Source organism: Muntiacus reevesi, chromosome 15, assembly GCF_963930625.1.
Source record: "Muntiacus reevesi chromosome 15, mMunRee1.1, whole genome shotgun sequence".
NCBI classification, from domain to species: Eukaryota; Metazoa; Chordata; class Mammalia; order Artiodactyla; family Cervidae; genus Muntiacus; species Muntiacus reevesi.
The window spans coordinates 32,776,112-32,800,284 of NC_089263.1; the positions used below are offsets into that span (position 1 = coordinate 32,776,112).

The following is a 24,173-nucleotide window of genomic DNA, read 5'->3' on the forward strand; positions in this document are numbered from 1 at the left end:
TTATATTAAAAAAAAAAAGATAACAAGTGACAAGTGTTAACAGGATGCCTTGAAAAGAAAAAGCCAGTATACTGTTGTTAGGAATATAAATTAGTCCAGCCTCTAGAGAAAACAGTACCAAAGTTCCTCAAGTACTTAAAAATAGAATTACCATAAAGTAAAGTAAAGTCGCTCAGTCATGTCCAACTCTTTGCGACCCCACGGACTGTAGCCGACCAGGCTCCGTTGTCCATGGGATTTTCCAGGCAAGAGTACTGGAGTGGGTTGCCATTTCCTTCTCCAGTGTATCTTCCCGACCCAGGGATCAAACCTGGGTCTCAATCATTGCAGACAGACACTTTACCGTCTGAGTCAGAATTACCATAGGATTCAACAATTCCACACCTGGGTATATATCCAAAGTAAACAAAAGCACTAATTCAATAAGTCATTAATATATGCACCCCAATGTTCAAAGAAGCGTTATTTACAAAAGCCAAGCTATGGAATCAAGGTCAGCATCCATTAACAGATGAATGGATAGAGAAGGGGTGGCATATATATACACACAATAATATATACTCAGCCATAATAAAATGAAATTTCTCCATTTGCAATAACATGAATGGACCTGGAAAGTATTAAGTTTAGTGAAATCAGACAGAGAAGTCTAACTACTATACATTTTCACTTATATGTGGAATCTAAAATATAAAATAGTTAAACAAATGTAACAAAATAGAAACAGACTCATAGATACAGAGAACAAATTAGTGGTTACTAGAGGGTGGTGGGTGGTGACAGAGGCAAGATAGTCGAAGAGGATTAAGAGGTACAAACCAGTAGGTATAAAATAAATAAGATACATGAATTTAATGTACAGCACTGGGAATGTAGTCAACACTATATAAAAACTTTGTATGGAGTATAAACTATAACAATATGGAATACTATACTGTACACCAGAAACTAATACTGTGAGTTACTATAATTTTTTTAAGTGACTAAATGGAAAAGAATTTATATCAATTTCTTACATCGATTATTGACTATTTAAGGCAAGATAGTATTTAAGGCATATAGTGGTGAAATGTATGACAAAGATAACTCAAAGGGTGAGAAGGAAGACAAGTGAAAATATACCATTACGAGGTTCACGTGAGTGAAAAAAAAAGTGGAAGGATTAGTTGCTCAGTCCTGTCTGACTCTTTGCAGCCCCACAGACTGCAGCTGCCAGGCTCCTCTGTCCATGGGATTTCCCAGAAAAGAGTACTGGAGTGGGTAGCCATTCCCTTCCCCCGGGGATCTTCCCATCCCAGGGGTCTAAACCAGGTCTCCGGCATTACAGGCAGATTCTTTACCATCTGAGCCACAGGGGAAGCTGAAGGCATATGCTTCAGTGTAACAGCTAAAATAATCATAGATATATAACAGAAAGCCAATAAAGAAGCCAAAATGATATATAACACTATAGAGCAGAAAAGCAGGGCAGAAGAACAGAGAGTAAATCACACTGTGTTCCGGAAAGAACGTTCATAGTTTTTAGCTCTGATAGGCTAACCTTCTCCCTTATTATACATTTTTCATTTGGACAAAACTTCCATAGTGATTCTTTCATGTTTATTTTCCACACAAATTTTAGAAATTGTCTAGAACTTGTGGAACACTAAGTGAAAAAATTCAATAGGTTTCTTAAAAAAATCACATTTATATATTATTTTTATAATCATATTCATATATTAACTTGGGAGAATCAGTACATTTTTGGTGTAGATCCATTGTATTCGAGAAACTAAGAATATCTTGCTGCTTCTAAAGACTCTTCTTGTGTTTTTCAGAAGCAGTTTAACATTTTGCGTGAATAGGATTTTCACAATTCTGGTTAAGTTTTTCCTCAGCCTCATACCTATATTTGAGGTATGCCCACCTCACCTTATTTGTCCTGTTCTGATAAATCCCACTTGATTGCCCAGACCCCCGAGAAGGCCCATACTGTAACAGATTTTCTTTCAATTATATCTTAAAACAGGTTATTATTATATATATGAAAGGTACAGATTTCCTTTTAAATTGGAAACAATCTCAAGCTCATAGACAAGTTGCAATTGCAATGCAAAAAATTTTCTTCTCTAGAACCGTTTGCTAGTATAAGTTACTGAAACAGCATTCCATTGCTTCTCAAAACTATAGAATGTAATTCCTACAAACAAGGACATACATAGCCAGCACCCAAACTTCAGACCCAGGAAATTAATACTGATGCCACAATTATCATCTAATCCTCAGTGAAAAACCTAGTTCAGTAGCCTTAATAAGTTGACTTACCTGATTAGCATCTGCAGAGATATATATATGCGATGTCTCACCCATCATCCCCAGGTGCATCCCCTGATCCCTACAACCCAGGATCTGGTGATGCACATTAGGTAGCCCCTTCCTATCAATGCCCACCTCACCCTATTTGTCCTGCTCTGATAAACCCCACCTGATTGCCCAGACCCCCAAGAAGGCCCATAAATCCCCCTTGATCAGAAACTACCCATCCCTTGTGTGAACACCCTCCTTACCCAACATGGACATTGAATCTCTGCCTCACATGTATTCTGTTACCTGATCCAGGATGTCCAGTGCAGGGTATAGGGTGAGACAAGTATCCACACAGGAGAGAAGCCAGGTGTGGACACATTCTCACCCCACGTGGGCTTGGCTTGGACACCATGCCCTGGTTAACTGTGGCTCCCCTGCCAGAATCCATATAAGCAGTGGGCTTTGTTTCTTAATCAAAGGTTTCACTGCTTTAGAAGAGACTTGAGATCAAGGTGTTTAGGTCCCATGATATTTTCAATTATATGACTCTCTCCACATTTTCCATTATTAGGACATGACCGGGATAATTTGGTCAGCAAATTGTATGGGGACATCGGAAGGCCACTCTCTGGGTAGTGGTGGAGAATTCTGCTTTGCCTCCCTGGCATCCATTCTCACTTCATGTGGAACTCCCATCCCACAGGCTCTTCTTCCTTGACTGCAACACTCTTGCTGAGAGATGAAATCTAGGGCCCTTCCTTTTTAATCTGCTGGGAGCTCTTGATTGCCTCAAACAGAGGGATATGGTAGAATAGAAGCCATGGGACATCAAAATTTAGGTAATTAAAAGAGCCCAGCTTGTGCCTGGCTTATTTCTAGGCAGATGCTTATTTGGGAGAAAGCCAACAACATGTCGTGTGTGAGGGAGAATGACAATCCCAGAAACAGAGGTGACTTGAGGTACCTCGTGGAGAGAAAGCAGCATGCCCAGTGAGCAGTCAGCACCATCCACTGGGCATGTGTGAGCGAGACATCAAGTAAATCAGCACCCAGGCTTCAAACCTCCCTGATACTAAGAGGAGTAGAAGAGTGCTATCCACACTGTATCCTGAGCCACATGCAGCTTCATGGGGAAAGCAATGTTGCTGTTTTTAAAAAAAAAAAAAAACTCAGTCTTTAATAACTGTTTAATAACTCTTCGGCATCAATCTCACACACCATCCTGTATATCTCACACCATGGTTCTCACCATCCTTGTTTGACCCTGATGGTTTCGTCTCCTCCACCAGAAGTGAGAGAGCTTACCTCTAAATTTCTCATACAAAGAGGCCTCAATACACAATCACCCTGGTGATGAAAGAGAACCACAGAAATGAAGACATTCTATGTCATGAATCTCTCATCATGGGACCCAGAATGCTGGGGCGCAAAGATCTGGTATTTGTTGATACAAGGTCTCACTACTTCTACTTGTAGTGATTTTCTTGTTTCCTGCTGAGTGCTGGCTCTAAGCCAAGAGCTGATGGGCGCTTCTGTAGTGACCACAGAGTACACACTCCACTCAGACCCCAGGACCTAATCAGACAGAGGTGTGAGATTTCAGAGATCTCAAGTGAGAAAAGCCACAACATGGGGAGGAGACACTGGTTAAAAGGCCAGAGGGAAGTAGCAGCCGCTCAGATCTGGGCAGCTTTCTTGCAGAGATGGCCCTGCTTCTGCTCCTGCTCCTGCTCCTGGTGGCCCTTCTTCTGTCCCCCACTGGGGAGGCAGGTAAGTAACGGTCCCACCCTCAGAGGCCCAGTCCCTCCCCACATGGACAGACCTGCTCAGATGCTACACTCATGCACACCCTCGTTCTGGCCCATCTTCAGCAACTTTTCTAACTCAGGTCAAAGACGAGCAAATATGGACCCATCTCCCCTCCCCAACCTTGGCTCCATGAGCACAGCGGGTAGGCTGGTGTCTTTCTTTCAGGGAAAATCATCGGGGGCCATGAGGCCAAGCCTCACTCCCGTCCCTACATGGCATATCTTCAAATACACACTGCAGAGAACATTTTGATCTGTGGGGGTTTCCTTGTGCGTGAGGACTTCGTGCTGACAGCAGCTCACTGCCTGGGAAGGTGAGGAGCAGTGCCCGGGTCCCCATCCCTCTCTGAGCCCTCCCAGGGAACCCTCTCCTCAGGGGCTGCAGACCTAGGCCAGCAGGTAAGGTAAGAAGCTCTTCGGAGGACAGGTGAGCTTTGGCAAGAGAGGGACATGTCAATGCCACTGACGCATGGAGAGAGGGTCTGATCCAACACAATATGGAAGGAAGCCAATGTTGCGCCCTGGAGCCCAGAGTGCACATGTGAAAAATTCACGGTTTCCTAGACACAGTCAAACTTGTGCAGGACTGAACACCCTATGTGGACTCCAGGAACTACTACCCTCCCCAGGCTGCCAGGAAGCAGACAGCACGGAGATGCTCAGCTCCAGGGCCCATCGCCTAGAATTCTCCCCTCTCTAAGTCCCGCTCTGTCCCAAGCATTCCTTAAGATTCCTGGCCTGTGTCTCCTGTGACTCCCTTTCCCTCTCTGCTCTCTGTGCAGCTCAATCAATGTAACCCTGGGGGCACATAACATCAAGAAGCAGGAGAGGACCCAGCAGGTCATCGCAGTGAGAAGAGCCATCCCACACCCACGCTATAATGACAAGACTGTGACCAACGACATCATGTTACTGCAGGTGGGACATGTGGCTGCATGACCCCAGGACACTTCCTTCCTGGGTTCTGCATCCCCCAAGACCTCATTCCAGACCCTCCTCTGTGACCCCTTCTGTGGTCCCAGGGCTGTGAAGAAGGCAAGCCCACGACCGTCCTGCAGTCTCTGTGGCCATCAGTAGGTAAGAATGCCTTTCCTCTGCTTTCAGCTGACGAGGAAGGCAAATGTGACCACTGCTGTGAGCCCCATCAATCTGCCCAGGGACAGGGATACGGTGAATCCAGGGATGCTATGCAGTGTGGCTGGCTGGGGGTGTCTTGACGTGGATATGTACTGCCCAAATAAACTGCAGGAGGTACAGCTTGAAGTCCAAAGGGCCAAGAAATGCACCTCTCGCTACGAATATTACAGAACCACCACCCAGATATGTGCAGGGGACGCGAGAAAGAGGAAGAGTTCCTTTGTGGTGAGATCCCCAGTACTATCCATGCAAAGCCTTGGTCTTTGGGTCCGGGGCCGTGGGAACGAGCTCTGTCCTGTGTCCCCAGCCTGTCCTCCTGTCCAATCTCTGTCTGGTGTCCCTGGGGGATGGACAATTCCACAAAGTCACATATGGGCTGAGGCTTCCTGTGGGAGGAGGGGGATTGTCAGGGCCAGACAGAAACCTCAGGACCAACAAGAGCCTTATATCAGCCAGGGCCCCTAACAGAGACCACCCACCCCAGGGTGGCAGGGAGAACAGACCTGAAGACGGTAAGCTCAGTCCTTGCCCTCTCTGCACACAGGGTGACTCCGGGGGCCCGCTCGTGTGTAACGGTGTGGCCCAGGGCATTGTGTCCTATGGAAAAGAGGATGGGACACCTCCACAGGTCTTCACCAGAATCTCAAGCTTTCTGCCTTGGATCCAAAAAACAATGAAACAGTACAAACTTCAGGGACCAGACTGAGGTTTCTCCAAGGACTGATCTGTCCATCTTCCCTGCGATGGAGGCACTGGGCAAAGTGGTTAGAAGCTAGGCTGCCTGAAACTTAATAAACTTCCATCTCTTGAGCAGAAATCAAGGATTCCTCCTTTACTTACCTAAACACATTCATTCAGCACCTGCCGTGTCTGACTTGTTTATTGTTCTGACCTGTTACTGGCTTCCGCCTCCAAGACACCACCCTGTTCCAACTCTGGAATAAAAACTCCTGCTGCACTGATAGCCAGCTCCCTCCAGTCACATGTCCCCAGGGCCAGCTGCCCTCCAGGCTGCCCGTGAGCTCCATCAGAGAAGGAGACCCCTCTCAGGAACACACGACCCTCTCTTGACAACCCTCGTGTCTCATCCATACGCCTTCTTCCTCGTCCACACCTACTCCCCACCACCCGCCTCCCCATCCCAGTGCCCTGGGGGAAAACAAGAGGATCCAGATTTGGAAGGAGGGCCACATGAGGTTGAGGGTTGAGGCAGGGGGACGCTTGTCCACCCTAACAGAAATGGGGGAGTTTACAAAGGTGTAGCTCACCCCATGCAGTGTCCCCTCCCTGTGTCAGAGAGGCAGAGCTCAGAAGCCTGAGAAAGTTTCAGGAGGCCCTCAGTATTCCTAGGCCCAGCTTGAGTGCCTGTCACAGCCCTGCCTTGGAGTCCCGGGCCCAGGGCTCTGTGCAGCCTCCGGTGTCCTGAGGGCACATCCTCCTTCAGCCCCAGGTGACCTTCAGGGAGCTCTTCCACCTTGGGCTGAGCCAGCGGCTCCCCACCTTCATCATTCCCAAGTGTGTTTGTGTATAAATATATTTATCTGCAGAGGAAACACACTATAAAGAAAATCATTGGTTTCAAGGTATCTGAAAATTTCAAAGAGTGTCTATAGCCTATAGTTATTGGGTACATTTCTTCCTGTATTTTTTTTTTTATCAATTGTTGAAGTTTTGATACAAGGTTCAGAAAAGCAACCTCAGTTTTAAAACATGCAGCTTAGAGAGGGCTTAAGAGAAGTGGTTTGCTGAACATTTGAATGGAGAGAGGGATTCAACTATTGGACAATGGGTTCTGAATAGAAAGTAACACATATTCATCAAAAGATATTCCTCATAAATGGAACATATTTAACACGGTGCATGCAAGTGTGCTAAGTTACTTCAGTTGTATACCATTCTTTGTGACCCTAAGGACTGTCGCCCTCCAGGCGACATTCATTCATCACAGAAAGACAGCTAAATACAGAACATATGGGTAAGAAAAGTAAACGAAGAGTAGTTCCACCACACCCAGGTCATCAGCATTAATTTTTAAGCATATTTCCTTCCACTGTTTATCTATTTATTCATAAGATGCTCTTGCTTCAACTCACTTGGGATTGGGTTGTTTAGAGCTCCTCATGCCATCCTTTCCATTCCTCTTTCTTCTGTCCTCATACTTGTGAGAGTGTTGGGGTCATCTGCTTGTTTAGGATGGCCTGGCCCAGAGACATCTGAGATGTGGCTCTCTGGACTCTGGACAGGGAATACTTAGTGGGGAGTAAGTATTAGATGACTGGCATCAGTTTCCCCTTCACCACTCACCAGCATTTCTGGAGAGGAAGCCCCTCCTGACTGACAAACACCCTGATTCAGATGGGACAGCCTCCATCTCAGATTGAGGGGTGCTGGATACCTCAGCACAACACAATCATGTCCCTCATTGCCGAAGGACCCTGTGATGGTTTTTTCTGGTTCAGTAAATATCAAGTTCAGGACTTTCGTTCAGAATTTTGGGATAAGAAAGGCTCTCTTTTTTACAGAATACTTAAACAGGAGATTCTAAATCCTCCAAAAATGTGAGGCTAGAACCCTGGCAAAGTAGGAGATGGGGTTGATGTTTGGGGCACTTGGATGAGTCCAGGTCTCTCTGCTCCTAAAGCAAGTCCAGTCTCTGCCTCACATTCGGCCCCAAGTAGAGCCCCACGCCATAGTCCTCACCCACGTGATCTCTACTCACAGATTCTAGGTCTCCTCCAGCCCTATGAGCTTCTCAAGTACAGGAACCATGTCTCTGTTATCCCTGCAGCTCACCTATTGGGTAATTCTTCATGCTTTCCCCAGAATCAGAGAAGACCCAAGAGGGGAGAAATGAAGACACTCTTGCTTCAGTCACTGAGGGCCTCTGGGACCCAGCTCCTCCCCTGGCTGCACCCCAGCCTCCACTTTCTTGTTCTTCCTCTTGCTTTGTGACTCTGCAGTGGGAGTGCAAGTGTGGTGATCATTGTTCTCACCTCTCTCAAGCAGAGAACATGGGCACACGTGGTGTGCTCACACCCAGCTGGGGTGATGCATTGCTTGGGGAGGTCTGTGGGGGTTCTGAGCCTCTCCTCCTTCCTTCCTCGATGCTTTGTGTCTGGAGGGAGAAACCCCAGCAGCTCCGAGCTGGGCAAACCTTCGGGAAGATGCAGCCACTCCTGCTCCTGATGGCCTTTCTTCTGCCTCCTGGGCTGGGACAGGTGAGTGATCATCCCCATTCCTGACAGGGTCGCCCATCTCACTAAACCTCCCTCAGTCCTGGCCCTTCTGCTCAGCTCCAATGTCTGAACCAGCTCCCATCCCAAGCAGGACTACACGTTCGATGCTGCATAGACACTCAGCAAGGATGGATGGTAGGAAGCAAGCTTTCACTAAAAGCTTTGTAGCGCTCAGCCTCTCTCTCACCACCGGTAAAGTGGGTTGTGAATTTGGTGGAGGATGTGAAACTACAAAACACAAGTAAGAAAATTCCTCACTCCAGCCAGGAAAGGACAACTCAGACCAACCATCCACAGTATGGGAGTTGTCAGTGGACCCAGCTTAAGAACCAGAGAAATTTGTCCGTTTCCCCCACCCTTCACTCCTGCCCAGGAGAGGAGCCCAGGGTGTGATTGGTCAGAAATGGCTAGATGACGGCACCCAAAGCTCTCTGGGTGTGGTTACTCTTCCCCAGTCCCCAGGAAGTTTTTTTTTCCTGCACCAGTGTCTTTGGCAGGATCCTCCCCCATCCCTGTGGTCTTAAATCCCACCAGTACTATCCCCACCAAACCTCAGCCAAAAGCTAATTGGAGGCCATTGATGTGTGCAGTCAACAGATGTTTACTGAGATCCTGGGATGCATTATGCCCTAAGACATGAGGATTTTAGCAAATCCAACTCCATAATCCCATAGATGGATTATTAGAAAACGGCACCAATCAGGATGTTAGCAGAGGCTCAGAGGGTCCAGGAGACTCCATGAGAATGAGGGCTCATCAGGGGTCCCATCCATGATCTTCTGGGCTCCACCCTCTGGAAGGCAGTCTCGGGCCCCTCCATAAGTTTGTGGGAATCAGGGCGCGGAGAACAATACTGAGGTTTGGGGTTCAGGAAAGGTTATCCCACTGCAGTGAGACCCTGGGGGACTCTCCCCTAGTGTCTGTTGGGCACCGTGACCCACCTTGAGTGCCACCTTCCCGAACCTCCCTTCTAACCATAGCCTCTCCCATCTCCCCATCTTTCAACCTTCTCTTTCAGAGGAGATCACTGGGGGCCACGAGGCCAAGCCCCACTCCCGCCCCTACATGGCTTTCATTCAGTTTCTGGGTGAGAAGAGTTGGAAGAGGTGTGGCGGTGTCCTCATACAAAAGGACTTTGTTCTGACTACTGTTCACTGCAGAGGGAGGTGAGGGGCAGTAGCCAGCCAGCCTTCCTGATGCCTGGACAGGGACCCGTCCTCTCCCCAGGAGCTGAGCCCAGGGGTACGCCTCCTTCGCCCCATGATCCTGGGAATCAGGACAAGAGCTCATCAAACAAGCCATCTTATGAGCATGACTAGGGTGATGAAAGGCTGAGAAACAGGACAGGTAAGTTTTGAGGTCAGTGGGTCGGAGGTGAGAACAAGAGACAGGGTTGAGAAGGGCTGACCCACAATGGCCAAATAAAGCTTCAGAGAAGGATGAGAGTGTGCATGAGAGCCAAACCCAAGCTCAGAGTCACTTCACAATATTGCTGAGAAAGCTCCCGGGAGCCCTGCCCTCATGTCACCGAGAAGCACAGGGCCCAGGGTCACTCAGCCCCAGGACCGTCTGTCACCTCAATTCCCCCTCAGCTGCTGCCCCGCCCGGTGTCAGCTGCCTGTCACAGCTCCTGGGCTGTATCTCCGGTGACCCCATGATCCCCACACCCCTGCTCTGCCCTCCGTGCAGCTCAATGAGCGTCACCCTGGGGGCCCACAACATCAAACAGCAGGAGAGGACCCAGTAGGTCATCCAGGTGAGGAGAGCCATCCGCCACCCAGAATATAATCCTAAGAACTTCTCCAACGACATCATGCTACTGCAGGCAAGGAAAACTCCCCACTGGCCCTGCCCCCCTGAGATCAGATCACTGCCCTCCCAGGAGCTCCTGCCCTTTTCTTCCTTCCCATCCTGGTCGCCTGAGCAGTCTCAGGGGGAGAGATGAGAGATGGGGTCCATGCAGCCTCATCATGGCATCCAGGCCAGAGGACCACCGGCTGAGCCGGACTCTTGTCTCTTCTCACCAGTTGGAGAGAAAGGCCAAGCAGACGTCAGCTGTGAAGCCCCTTAGTCTGCCCAGGGCCATGGCCTGGGTGAGGCCAGGACAGTGTGCAGTCTGGCCGGCTGGGGCCAGGTGGCCCTGGGCGCTCCAGCCACCTCCCTGCGGGAGGCAGAGGTGACGGTGCAGGAGGACTGGGTGTGTAAAACCCTCTACCCCAGGCACTGCAGCCGGGCCACCCAGATTTGTGTCGGGGACCCAAGGAAGGTGAAGACCGGCTTCAAGGTCAGTTTTCCCGCATCTAAGCTCACAGACCCAGGAGGTATGCATAGGAGGCCGTATCTTCATCCTCAGTTGAGAGCTTTGGCAGCCTGGTCCTTGAATCCAATGTTTTGCTTTTTTTCCCTGAGTGGGTCAGGAAGCATCAGTCATCCCACAGCTGTCTTATCACCAGAGTTTCCAGGAGAAAATTGACAGAAAGGTAGACTTGAGTCCAGCTGCTAAGAACAGTCAGAGTCAGGCTGGAGCCCCAGGACCGGGAGGTGACCAGGCCTCCCTGGGCCTGGGTCTTCCCCACGGCCCCTGACTGAGACCACCCAGCCGGGCGGCAGGGAAGACAGAACCCCAGGGAGGCCTGCTCAGCCCTTCTCTCTGCCCACAGGGGGACTCCGGTGGACCCCTCGTGTGTAAAAAAGTGGTCCATGGTACTTTCTCCTATGGAACGATGAATGGGATACCTCCAGGAGTCTTCACCCAGGTCTCACACTTCCTGCCCTGGATAAAGAGAACAATGAAGCACCTCTAACAGCAGCTTGAGACTCACCTTTGTCTGCACTGACCATTGTCCTGGGGAAGCAGCAAGAATCCCATAGTGATTGGCAGTGGGATCACAGGGCCACAATAAATGGGATCTCTAAAGCGATGGGGACTGAATTCCTAATTATTCATGGAAACACTTCAATACATAACCACGCTGCTCCAAGACACCCTCTGCTGTCAGTTCTGGGTTTTACTTCCTCCTTCTTCCTTCGCCCTCTGCTGCTAAGTCACTAAGTCGTGTCCACTCTTTGCAACCCCATAACTGTGGCCTGCCAGGCTCCTCTGTCCATGAGATTTTCCAGGCACAAACACTGGTGTGGGTTGCCATTTCCATCTCCAGGGGATCTTCCCGACCCAGGGAACGAATCTGTGTCTCTTGTGTCTCCTGTTTGGCAGGCAATTCTTTCCCACTAAGCCACCCTGGCCCTCACTCCTCCCTTAATCCAATGCTGTCTATATAGAATCTCATTGATTCCTCAATGAGAAATCATTGAGAAAATGATTTGGTGCTTAGCCAAAGCAAGAAAATCTCTCTGGTGCTTAGCCTTCCACCAGGGATGAATCTAAAGGGCAATTCATTATAAAGGACACTCTCCCCCAAAATGGTCCTCTCTGGGTGTTAGAAATTTCTTTCCTTCTCTAAGCCAAGCACTGTCACCAACCCCTCAACAATTTAGCAAAGCGTAGGTCAGAGGAAGGAGAATAACTCCAGGGACCCAGCAGGGCAGGGGGCCATCCATGGGCACTTGGATTCCTGTTTCCAGGGCGTCTCTCTCTCCTGTGAGGGCGGGCTGCTCCCACACCGGGACTGCCTAGAGCTTAGGAGGCTGAGATGTTCCCATGACGGCCCTCAGCTTCACCCAGGCCCCATCTCCACACCCTGCCCCAGGCCCAACACGAGACGCAGTCAACCTTGCTCCCTGCGTGCCATCCCACCCCAGCCCCTGTTCTCTGCCCGAGTGCCCCAGCCACCAGCTCCTTTCCCTTCCAGCTCACCTGGCTTTGAGCCACCCTTCCTCTCATCTCCCTAACAGAATCCTCCTCCTCACGTGTCCCTGCCATACCTAACCTCCCAACCAGTACCTTCTGCTTATCAGAGAGCCAGGACCCACCTCCCACCTGGGAAGGGCCACCTCTGGCCCTGGGTCCAGCCCAACATCCCCCAGGGGCTCAACCACCGCCAAGGCCTGTCGAGGTACTGAGGCCTCAGCCCTCTCAGCCTGGTTGGCTTTGGGCCTCTGCCTCCCCCTGCTGGCAACCGGGTTATGGCAGCCTTGTGACCCCAGGGGTCCAGGGCCACTGGGCGGGAAAGTACCACGTTGCCACCCATCAGTAGAGCAAGTATTGATCTTCCTCTTTGTGCCAGAATATAACAAGCTCTGCCTCTGCCATCAGGAAACGTTTAGTGGTGAGAAACTTCCTTTAACTTTCCGTGGTGCCTCTCCTTCCACAAGGAAGTTCAGTTTGGCACAGGTAGACCTGTATTTGGAATCTGGAAGAAATCTTGTCTTGAAAATAATTACTCTCTGTATTTTATCTGGATTGTACATTAGAGTTTCACATGCATAATCTTGTTTGATTTCAGAAGGGCAATGTGAAATTGGAAGAGGCTTGGAGACCCACAGGTCCTGGGGTTTCCAGTTTGTGCTCCATGGAGTTCATGTCTGGAGGGGAGGGAGAGAAGAGACCCCTGGAGCTGCCTCTTTTGTTATCTTACATGTGGAAGCATGAACCTCAGTTTGCAAATCTATGAGATGCCACATTTAAATGGGAAGACAGTTCATTGTGGCCCAGTTGTCTTGAGTCCTTTAAACAGCACCACCAGTGAATTGAGGATGATAGAACACATCAAATTCATAGTAACTGGGCAAACACTGAATTCAGTGAGATCAACATTGAGAAGGAAAGATACTTCACAGCAACAAAAAGAAACACAGCAAAGAGAAGGAACTTCACTAAAAATAACAAATCACATGAATATGAGAAGTAAAATCCAACATATCGAAAACTAAGGTGAAAAACAAATAAACACTTGTTTTTCACACAAGACCATCCGTACATCTACCTGCCAAATCTTCCCTGGAGGTCACAGTACCAGCAAGGGCACTGGTGAGCAAAGAGCTGAACGCATGCACGAAGGTGAACCAGAGAAGTGTAAGGAGTGCATGAGCCAGGGGACAACTTCGGGTCCCCGCAGTAAATGATGACACTCTTTGGAGATGTCTTAACAAAAGGAATGTAGAGAGCCCAGGAAGCCAGTCATGAAGAACTCCACAGAAGCCCAGAGAGTAAGGCAGAGTGGCCAGGGATGTCCCCCGCCCCAGGAAGGTTGTGTGCCCTTGAGAGGCAGTGCCAGACGCGTTAGTCCTCCCCCTTCCACCTGATGGAATCATTTAGCATAATATGGGATATATTAGGGAGAAAAACGGTTACCTTACGATGCTGTAGCATCATGATCATGGGACTGCTTGAGGCTGTATATTTCCTAAAAATGATTTCCAAATATTTTTACATGATTTCTTTCTTTGATCTAGTGATTTTTATTTTTAGGACTTTAACCTACATAAGATCTAAAATGTGTGTGTGTGCGTATGTGTAAGGGGGTTACTCACATAAATGTTCATCATACCATTGTTTAATAATAGACCTCAAATTAGAATCAGTATTAATGTCTAAAATAGCTAGATGGCAAAATATGGCATGCCTGCATTATATATTATGCAGTCGTTATTTTCTACATTTTCCACTACGCTGGAAAACCAGGCTAAGAAAACAAAAGAAAAAAAACTAGGCAGAGAACACAAAAGAAAGTAAACTAGGCTGAGAATATTAATAGGAAAATCATTTAAATAACTGAATCAACATTTGGGGAAAAGTGAAAGCTCACTAATTAATTAATGAAAATTGAAATATTAATGGTCTTTACTTATGTGATTGGAAAGGATTGACACAAACGATACTAGTGAGATTTAGAATAGACACTGAGAAAATGTAGCTTAACACCTTGTACGCAAATATCCTTTAAAAAAGAAAAGAAGAATCTGATGTCACCACCAACTCTACCAGGAAAAGTGCAGAAGGTAATGCCCAAAAAAGTTACACAGGTCAAATCTTAAGAAATACTAATTAACCCAGAATTAAATGGGGATTTGCTTTTCAGAATTTTTCATCACTTTAAATCAATGGAAATTTTAAAGTCATGATATAGAATTGCAATTGCCACATGAAAGAATGGTCACTAGATTTAAGTCAAAAGCAGATTAAGAGCTGTACATACTAAAGTCAAGTTTTGCTTATACATACATTTTCCTTTTTGGCTTTTTTCCTTCCTACACAACCATTTATCTAATTTTTCTACAACATTTGTGTATAATTTAGATAAGTGTCTTTTTTAAAATATGAATGAGATTCTAAAATGATCTTCACTAACAGTTTCTTTAATAAAATGAGGAAAATGTTTGTTAAATGAACTATAGGATTCAAAACTGAACATATTGTAACCACACCTATAAAAAATAAACATGTGAAAAACTTGGATGGAAATAGATCTGTTAACAGTAGTCAGTTAAAGGATGCATTTAAGGCTAACATTTTTCTTATTTTTCCTCTTAATTTATTCACTATTTTAAAATGTATCATTCACAAAATAATTGTATTTTTAAAAATTCCATGTTAGAAAAGGCAGGGTTAAATAAGCTGGCAGATGTGTTAGTTAAGGTAACTGACCCCTCTAACAGGTCACTTTCAGCATTTCACGGCTGGCACAATAGAATCCTCCCTTTAGCTCAGTGACCGTCCCGAGTGAACATTCCTGGTGAGCAGTGCCCACGTTCACTCTCAAGTGTCCTGGTTTGGGCAATAAATTACATGGTCAGCCCAAAGTTAAGGGGTCCAGACTCGGTCCCCTAAAGATGCTTTCAAGCTCCCCATGTTCATCTGTGCCAAACCCGGAAAGGGAAGACACTAGATGGTCAAGCGTGGGAGTTGCTCCAGCTCTGCATGGGGCTCATGGCACTTCATTCACCCCTTGTTTGCTGTGACAGTGACCGAGGCACAGCTCCACTCAAGGGAGATGAACGGTACAGTTCACCCACGTCCCCGGAACACAGGGACATACGGTCTGGTTTTGCTAAACTGCCAGGTCTTCTCTACCACAGCACTTAATACTGTTTGCTGTTTAGAAGGATCATGGCCCTCCATTTTTTTCTGCTTATTTTTATAGAAAAATCAGATTTAATTAGATAAATTTTCATTTATTTGTTTTTGCTTTTAGGTTTTTATGTCTTTTTAATGAAGTGCTATTGATTTACATTATTTGTTGTAGGTGTATAGCATAAGGATTCAGTATTTTGCAGATTATACTCCATGTAAAGTTATACAAGATAATGGCTGTAACTTCCTGTGCTGTACAATATATCCTTGTTGCATATCTGTTTTGTATACAGTGGTTTGTAGCTCTTAGTCACATACCCCTAAATGCCTCTCCCCTGCCCTCTCTCCTTTGCTAACCACTAGTTTGATTTTCATATCTGTGAGTCTGCTTCACTTTGCATATACATGCACTTTGAATATTTTTTAGATTCCTCATATAAGTGATATATAGAATTTTTCTTCTAAATTATTTCACTAATCTTGATATTATCTCGATTCATCCACATTGCTACAAATGGTGGAATTTCATTCTTTTTATGGCCAAGTAATATTCCATTGTATAGGTATACCACATTTTCTGTATCCATTCATTTGTTAATCAGCACTTGGGTTTCTTCCAAATATCAGCTATTGTAAGTTGTGCAGTGCAGGGGTACATGTCCCATTTCGATTAGTGTTTTGTTTTTCTGGATATATACCCAAGATTAAAATTGTTGGCTCATATGGAAGTTCTGTTTTTATCTTGTTGAGGAACTTTCACAGTGCTTTCCATAGCGGCTGTACCAGCTTACATCCCCACTTACAGTGAAGGAAGGTTCGCTTCTCTCCATGTCCTCTCCAGCATTTGTTATTTGTGTACTTTTCTATGATAGCCATTTCTGCAGGTATGAGGTGACATGTTATTGCTGTTTTGATTTGTGTTTCTGGCATAATTAGTGATGTTGAGTGTCTTTTCATGTGACAGTTAGTCATTTGTATGTCTTCTTTGGGGGAAGATAATGTTTATTTGGGTCCTCTGCCAATTTCTTGATTTGGTTAGTGGTTTTTTCGCTATGAGTTGTTTGTATATTTTGGATACTAATCCCATGTCAATTATCACTGGCAAATATTTTTTCCCATTTCATAGGTTGCCTTTTCTTTTGTTTAGTTTGTTTTGTTTGCTATGCAGAAGTTTTTATGTTTAATTAGGTCCCATTTCTTTATTTTTGCTTATATTGCTTTTGCTTTAGAAGATAAATCCAAAAAAATATTGTTACAATAGATGGTGTTCTGGCTATGTTCTCTTCTATGAGTTTTATGGTTTCAGTTCTTCCATTTGGGTCTGTAAACCATTTTGAGTTTATTTCTATATATGATATGAGGAAGTATCTTATCTCGCCTTTTTATTTTACACGTAGCTGTCCAATTTTCCCAGCAACACTTGTTGAAAAGCTTGTCTCTCTCCAATGCAGAGTCTTGCCTCTCTTGTCGTAGATTAATGGACCATAGGTGCGTGGGCTCTATGTCCTTCATTGATCTGTATGTCTGTTCTTATACTAGTAGCATGCTTCCCAGGTGGCAGAGTGGTAAAGAACCCACTTGCCAATTCAGGAGATGCAGGAGACCTGTGTTTGGTCCCTGGGTTGGGAAGATTGCCTGGAGGAGGAAATGGCAACCCGCATCGTATTCTTGCCTGGGGAATCCCATGGACAGAGGAGCCTGGCGGCCTACCATCCATAGAGTCACAAAGAATCAGACACGACTGACTAAGCATGAAATACCATGCTATTTGGATTGCTGTAGTTTTGTAGAGCAGTCTGAAGTCAGGGAGGATGGTAACTCCCAACTTTGCTATTCTTTCCTCAAGATTGCCTTGGCAATTTGGAGTCTTTTGTGGTTCCATGTAAATTTTAAGGTTATTTTTTCTGGTTCTATGGAAAATGTCATGGGTATTTTGATAAGGATTGCATTAAGCCTGTAGATTGCTTTGGGTAGTAATGTCATTTTAACAATATTAATTCTTCTGCGCTAAGAGCATCAGATATTTTTCCATTTTTTTATCATCTCCAATTTCCTTCATCAATGTTTTATAGTTTTCTTTAATTGCTTGGATAAGTTTATTCCTTAATTTTATTCTTTTTGATCCTATGGAATTGCATCTATTCTAAGTAGATTAAAATTGCTTCCTATTTTAAATAGGATGGTTTTATTTTCTTTTCATGACAGTTAATCACTGGTGTGTAGAAAAGCAACAGATTTCTGTGTATTAATCTTGTATTCTGCAATTATGCCAAATTCATTTATTAATTCTAATAGTTTGGGGATGGAGACTTTAGGGTTTCTATATAAATTATCTTGTCATCTGCAGTTTTACTTCTTCACTTCCAATTTAGAAGTTTTTTTTTCCCCCCTTGTCTTATGCTGTGACTGATACTGCCAATACTATGTTAAATAGTAACGGGCATTCTCAGCTGAGTTTGCCATAAATGACCTTTATTGTGTTGAGAGATGTTCCTTGTATACCCACTTTGCTAAGAGTTTTTATCATCAATGGGTGTTGAATTTTGTCAAGTGATTCTTCTTCATCTATTGAGATGATCATGTGATTTTTCTGTCCTTTTGATAACATGGTGTATCACATCCATTGGTTTGTGAATGATGAATTGTCCTTGTGTCCCTGGAATAAGCTTAACTTGATCACATTATATGATCCTTCTTATATGTTGTTGGATATAGTTTGTTAATATTTTGTTAAGCATTTTCAAATCTATATTCATCAAAGCTACTGGCCTAAAACTTCTTTTTCTTTTTTGTAGCACCTTTGTCTGGATTTGGTAATAAGGTGATGGTGCTCTCAGTCTTCTCTGGTGGCTCAGACAGTGAAGAATCTGTCTGCAATGCAGCAGACCCAGGTTCGATCCCTGGGTCAGGAAGATCCTCTGGAAAAGGGAATGGCAACCCACTCCAATATTTTTGCCTGGAGAATTCCATGGACAAAGGAGCCTGGTGAGCTATAGTCCGTGGGGTCACTAAGAGTCGGACACGGCTGAGCAACTAACACTTTCACTTCACTTTCAGTGATGCCCTCATGCAATGAGTTTGGGAGTTTATCTTCCTCTTTAAACTTTTGGAATAGCTTGAGAAAGATAGGTATTAACTCCTAATTATATGTTTGGTATAATACTCTTGTGAAATTGTCTGGTCCCAGACTTTTGATTGCTAGGAGTGCTTTTATTGAGAAACTTGATTTCACTACTAGTAATCAGTCTGCTCAAATTATCCATCTCTTCTTGACTCAGTCTTGGCAAGTTGTATCTTTCTAGAAATTTGTCCATTTCTTCTAGGTTGACCAATTTGTTGGCATATAGCTGTTTGTGGTATTCTCTTATGATCTTTTGTGTCTCTGTGATGCCAGTTGTTATTTCTCCTCTTTCATTTCTTATTTTGTTTACTTGGGTCCTCTCTCTCTTCTTCTTGGTGAGTCTGGCTAAAAGTTTATGAATTTTGTTTGTCCCTTCAAAAAAATCAGGTTGGTTACATTGATTTTATTTCCATTATTTGTTTTCACTGCTTTATTTCCTCTCTGGTCTTTATTATTTCCCTCCTTCTCCTGACTTTGTACTTTGTTCTTCTTTTTCAAATGCCTTTTGATGATCGGCAGCTTTACTTATTTGAGATGCTTCTTATCTTTTGAGGAAAGCCCGTGTTGCACTGAAATCCCCTCTTAGAATTGCTGTTGCTGCGTCTCAGATTCTGGACTGCTGTGTTTCCATTTCGTTTGTATTTCATTGCACGTGTGGTGGGACGACAGTAATGGGGCAACACAAGCTGATCAGTTAAAGCATCCCCAAGGAGCTTCCAAAACATCCTTCCTTCTAAGTGATTTTAAGGCAGCCCTGAGGATTTCCAGAATGCTTCAGGAGTACACGGGTCTCCTACAAAGTCAAGACTAACTACGTTGGTTTCTGACCAAAGCAGCAGCAAAAAGAGGGAAGGGGAAGTGACCCAGCACCACCGGACAAGTGCCTGCCCAGAAGACTTGGACTGTTGGTGGCGTTTGGAGCCAGGAAGGACATGGGAAACACCCGATCTAGTGTCCCAACATCCCAGAGGGGAAAAATACATTATAACTGACGGAAATGTAATAAAACAGCCCAAAGTAGATGTAACCAGCTATGGATATTGTGAAACATATCACCATCCTATTTACCCAAACATCACTTTCAGTCCAGTTCAGTCCCGCTTCATTAAAATACAAAATAAAAGCCTACGTACCTCTCTCTACCATCATATATCCCCTCTCTACCCAAATGGTCTCTCTAATCCCTAAACTCTGGCTTTTGTTTCTCTCTACTTTGATGTCTAAGTCACTATTCCATTTATTAATGATTGTTTTTACTAATACTTCTGTATACAGCATTGAAAATATTTATCTATCATAAAGTTATTATTACATTTTCAAATACACATTTGGATCCATAATCTACATAAAACAGACTATTGGACGTGGTGTGAAATAAGGGTCCAGTAGAAATATATGTTCTCATAGGACATCATAGAGGCATTTATTATCCTAGAACCACTTATTGAAGAGTAAAAAGAAAAAAATCTTTTCCCCACTCTCTGCCATAAACCCTCCATCATAAACCAAGCGTTCAATGTGTATCAGTGTCTAAATGTGTGTGGGATCTCTACTTCTTGTCCATTAATCTATGTGTATGTCCCTATCAGTACCACACTATCTTTATTACTGTGATTTCATTTGCTAGAATAAGACCTCTCATCTTATTCTCATTCTTCAAGACCGTCTTGGCTAATGTTGGCCATTGGTTTCTCCATATCTGTTTAGAATCAATAGAGTCTATCGAACACTTTCTGGAGAATTAACTTTAAAAAAATTTTCTCTTTCAAACACCACCATGGACTATCTCTATGTTTAGGTCCTATTAAGTGTCTCTTCTTATAATTTTATACATATTTTCACCAAAGAGATGTTGCATATCTTTTTTTAGATTTATATTTAGTTATTTGATAATTTTCACGATTTAAATGCTAACTTCCTCAAAATTTCTGACAGTATTACAGTATTTATCAAAATATAATTAATGTTTAAGTTGGTTTTATGGCCCAGAAAATTTGTCAAACTGCCTTATTAACTGTAATAGTTGAGCTGCAAGTTCTTGGGCATTTTCTACATACACAATAGCATCTCAAACATTCAGTTTAATTCCCCCTTTCATGACCTTATGTCTTTCACTTCTATTCCTGCTTACGTGCACTATGTAAAATCTCTAGTATAATACTAAAGAGAAATGGTGATTATGGCTATCCACATGCCCTTATATTGTTTTGCTCTCAAGCAAAAACACTGTGCATTTCACCATTAGAATAATGATTGCTGAGGGTTTTTACGGGGACATTTTTTCAGATTAAAAACATAATTTTTTATTTATACTTTGCTAGAATTTTCATTAATGAACTTCAGCAAATGCTTATTTATTTCAATTGAATAATCATAGGGCATTTCTCCTTTTATCAATCAATGCGTTGTTTTACAGCAACTGGGTTTGAATAAAAAGCCACCCACTCCTAGGATAAACCCAAATTAGTCCTGACATATTACTTTTCCATGTTTAATTATTCGACATACCTCAATATTCAAGTGATATTAGCCTGTCATATTCCTTTCCCATATTGTCTTTATTGGGTTTGGCATTGAGGCTTTGCTAATCTCAAAAAGGAGATAGGTTGCTTCTCCTCTCCAGAAAATATCATGTAGTGTTCCTTGAATATTTTATTGAGATGTTCAGTGGAAGCTTTATGAGCACGGGGCTGTCCTTGATACAATGTTTTTGAAAACAGAATCAATTTATTTAATGTTTAAAGGAAAATTAAAACTTCTTGGGTATATTTCAATAAGTTATATTTTTTAGGGATTTGTCAATATCATGTAGATTTTCAAAATTATTGACTTCCCAGTAACATATAACATAACATAGATATGACATACACACACACACATCTCCCACATACAAACCCTCTCTCAGTTAATGCAAGTATCTTTTCCCACCCTATGGCTTTACTTTTCACTGTCTTAATAATATTTTGGATAATCAGAATTTCACTTTTATTCATCCTATGCTGTGCTTAGCCACTCAGTCGTGCCCAACTCTTTGTGACCCCATAGACTGCAGCCCGCCAGACTCCTCTGTCCATAGGGATTCTCCAGGCAAGAATACTGGAGTGGGTTGCCATGCCCTTCTCCAGGGGATCTTCCTAACCCAGGGATTGAACTGAGGTCTCCCACATTGTAGGTGGATTCTTTACCATCTCAGCCACCAGGGAAGCCCAAGAATACTGGAGTGGGTAGCCTATCCCTTCTCCAGGGGATCTTCCTGACTCTGGGATCAAACTGGGGTCTCCTGCATTGCAGGTAGATTGTTTACCAGCTGAGCTATCAGGGGAGCCCCACCTCTACTCATACATACCCAATACATTTTTATGCAGATTAATTTATCTATTTTTACTTTGTAATTATTATTGGTTAGCACTTTCTATATCTTAAAATTTTTCCCTTTGTTAAGTTTATAAAGAAATTCTTCTTTTAAAAGTGTTTCCCTTTATTTTAAATAATCAAGTTTTATCTTTATTCATAATAAATTTTACTATAGATTATTTTTGCCATTATTAATCATTTTAAACTCATCTTTTGTCTCCATTCTTTTCAAATTTTGACTCTTTATTTAGAGCGACTCTTTGAACAGTGCAGGGGTTAAGGGCATTGAGTCTCCACCCAGTGGAATACCCAAGTAAAACTTATAGTTGGCCCTCCCATTCTGCGGTTTCACATTCACTTACATAATCAACCATGGGTAGTGTAGCATGGAAGCATTTACAACTGAAAAATAAAAACCTTGTATAGAATGAAAAACGAGATGGTGGAGTAGAAGGACTTGAGCACACCTCCTCTAATGAAAACACCAAAATCACAACTGCTGAACAACCATTTATGAGAAAAGACTCTGACATACTAGAAAAGATATTCTACACACAAAGACAAAGAAGAAGCTACAATGAGATGTCAAGAGGGGCTCTTTCACAATAAAATCAAACCCCATACGACTAAGTAAGTAACCGACCACCCGGAAAATAATTATTTCTCAGAAATTCTCTCACAAGAGTGAGACTCCCTAGCCCCACATCAGGCTTCCCAGCCAGGAGATCTGGCACTGGGGGAAAGAGCCCCAAGAGCATTTGCTTTTGAAGGCCAGCAGGACTTGAATGTAGGAGCTCTGCAGGACTGGGGAAGAGGGAGACTCCACTCTTGGGGTGCATATACAAGGCTTCATGTGCCCTGGGGCCCAGAGCAAAGCAGTGACTCCATAAAGGCCTGGGCCAGACCTTCCTGGGGGGCCTGGAGGGTATACTAGGAAGCTGGGATATCCTATCCTAGGAAGGTGTGGCTCACTGTGAGGGCCAGGACACTGGTGGCAGACACCCCAGGGAATGTTCGTCAGTGTGAGGGCTCCTGGGGGTTGCCATTTGGGCACCACGACCCGGCCTTACTCAACAGACTGCAGGCTCCAGGGCTAGAATGCCTGTTTCACAATGAAATCAAATAACCCCGTACCCACAAGGTGGGCAACAAACAAACTGGAAAACAATTGGAAAAAGTCCCACTCGTCAGCAAACATGTTGCCTAAAGTCATCCTGAGCCAACAACTGCCTAGAAACACATCCCTTGACATGGCCCTGCCAACCAGCAGGACAAAACACAGCCCCACCCACCAGGAGCAAGTACTAGCCCTTCCCACTAGCAAGCCTACACAAGACCCTGAACCAGCTTCACCCACCAGGGGGTAGACACCAGAAACAAGAAAAATTACAATTCTGCAACCTGAGGAACAGAGACCACAGACAGCAAGTCAGACAAAATGAGATGGCAGGAAAATATATTCCAGATGAAGAAGAAGATAAAACCCCAGAAGAACAACTAAGTGAAGTGAATATAGGCAATCTTGAAAAGAATTCAAAGCAATGATGGTAAAGATGATCCACAATCTCAGAAAATGAATGGAGGCACCAACTGAGAGGATACAAGATCATTTAATAAAGATCTAGAAGATTTAAAGAACAAAGATGAACAATACAGTACAATATAATTATTGAACAACACAACACAGTGACTGAAACGAAACATACACTAGAAGAAATCAACAGAATAAATGAGGCAGGAGAATGAATACATGAACTGAAAGACAGATTGGTGGAAATCACTGCTGCAGAATAGAATCAAGAAAGAAGGATGGAAAGAAATGAGGACAGCCTGAGAGATCAAAACTCACATTATACGGAGAAGAGACAGAGAAAGGACCTAAGAAAATATTTGAAGAGGTAAGAGCTGAAAACTTTCCTAACATGGGAAAGGAAACACTCACTCAACTACAGGAAGCACAGAGCATTCCAGACAGGATAAGCCCAAGGAGGAACACAGAGAGACACATGTTCATCAAAGTGACAGCAATGAAAGACGAAGAGAAAATATTCAAAGCAACAAGGGAAAAGCAACAAATAACACACAAAGGAATCCCACACCATTATCAGCTGAGTTTTCAGTAGGAACTCTGCAGGCCAGAAGGGAGTGGCATAGCATATTTAAAGTGATGAAAGGTGAAAATCTGTAACCAAGAATACTCTACTCAGCAAGGCTCTGTTCAGATTTGATGGAGAATTTAAAGCTTTAAAGACAAGGAAAAG

The 24,173-nt window shown here is 44.1% G+C and overlaps 1 protein-coding gene and 1 pseudogene across 1 annotated transcript in view; both read left to right on the forward strand.

Annotated features, from left to right (window-relative positions):
* Positions 1-5,957, forward strand: part of LOC136147002 (mast cell protease 1A-like) — a 124,121-nt gene extending 118,164 nt beyond the window's left edge. The window contains exons 2-5 of the mRNA XM_065906089.1: positions 4,261-4,408; positions 4,877-5,012; positions 5,199-5,456; positions 5,776-5,957. Of these exons, the coding sequence (XP_065762161.1) occupies positions 4,261-4,408; positions 4,877-5,012; positions 5,199-5,456; positions 5,776-5,937 (704 nt within the window). The 3' untranslated portion in view covers positions 5,938-5,957. The remainder of the gene's footprint in view (positions 1-4,260; positions 4,409-4,876; positions 5,013-5,198; positions 5,457-5,775) is intronic.
* Positions 5,958-8,395: 2,438 nt separating this feature from the next.
* Positions 8,396-11,271, forward strand: LOC136147212 (granzyme H-like; annotated as a pseudogene).
* Positions 11,272-24,173: the final 12,902 nt, after the last annotated feature.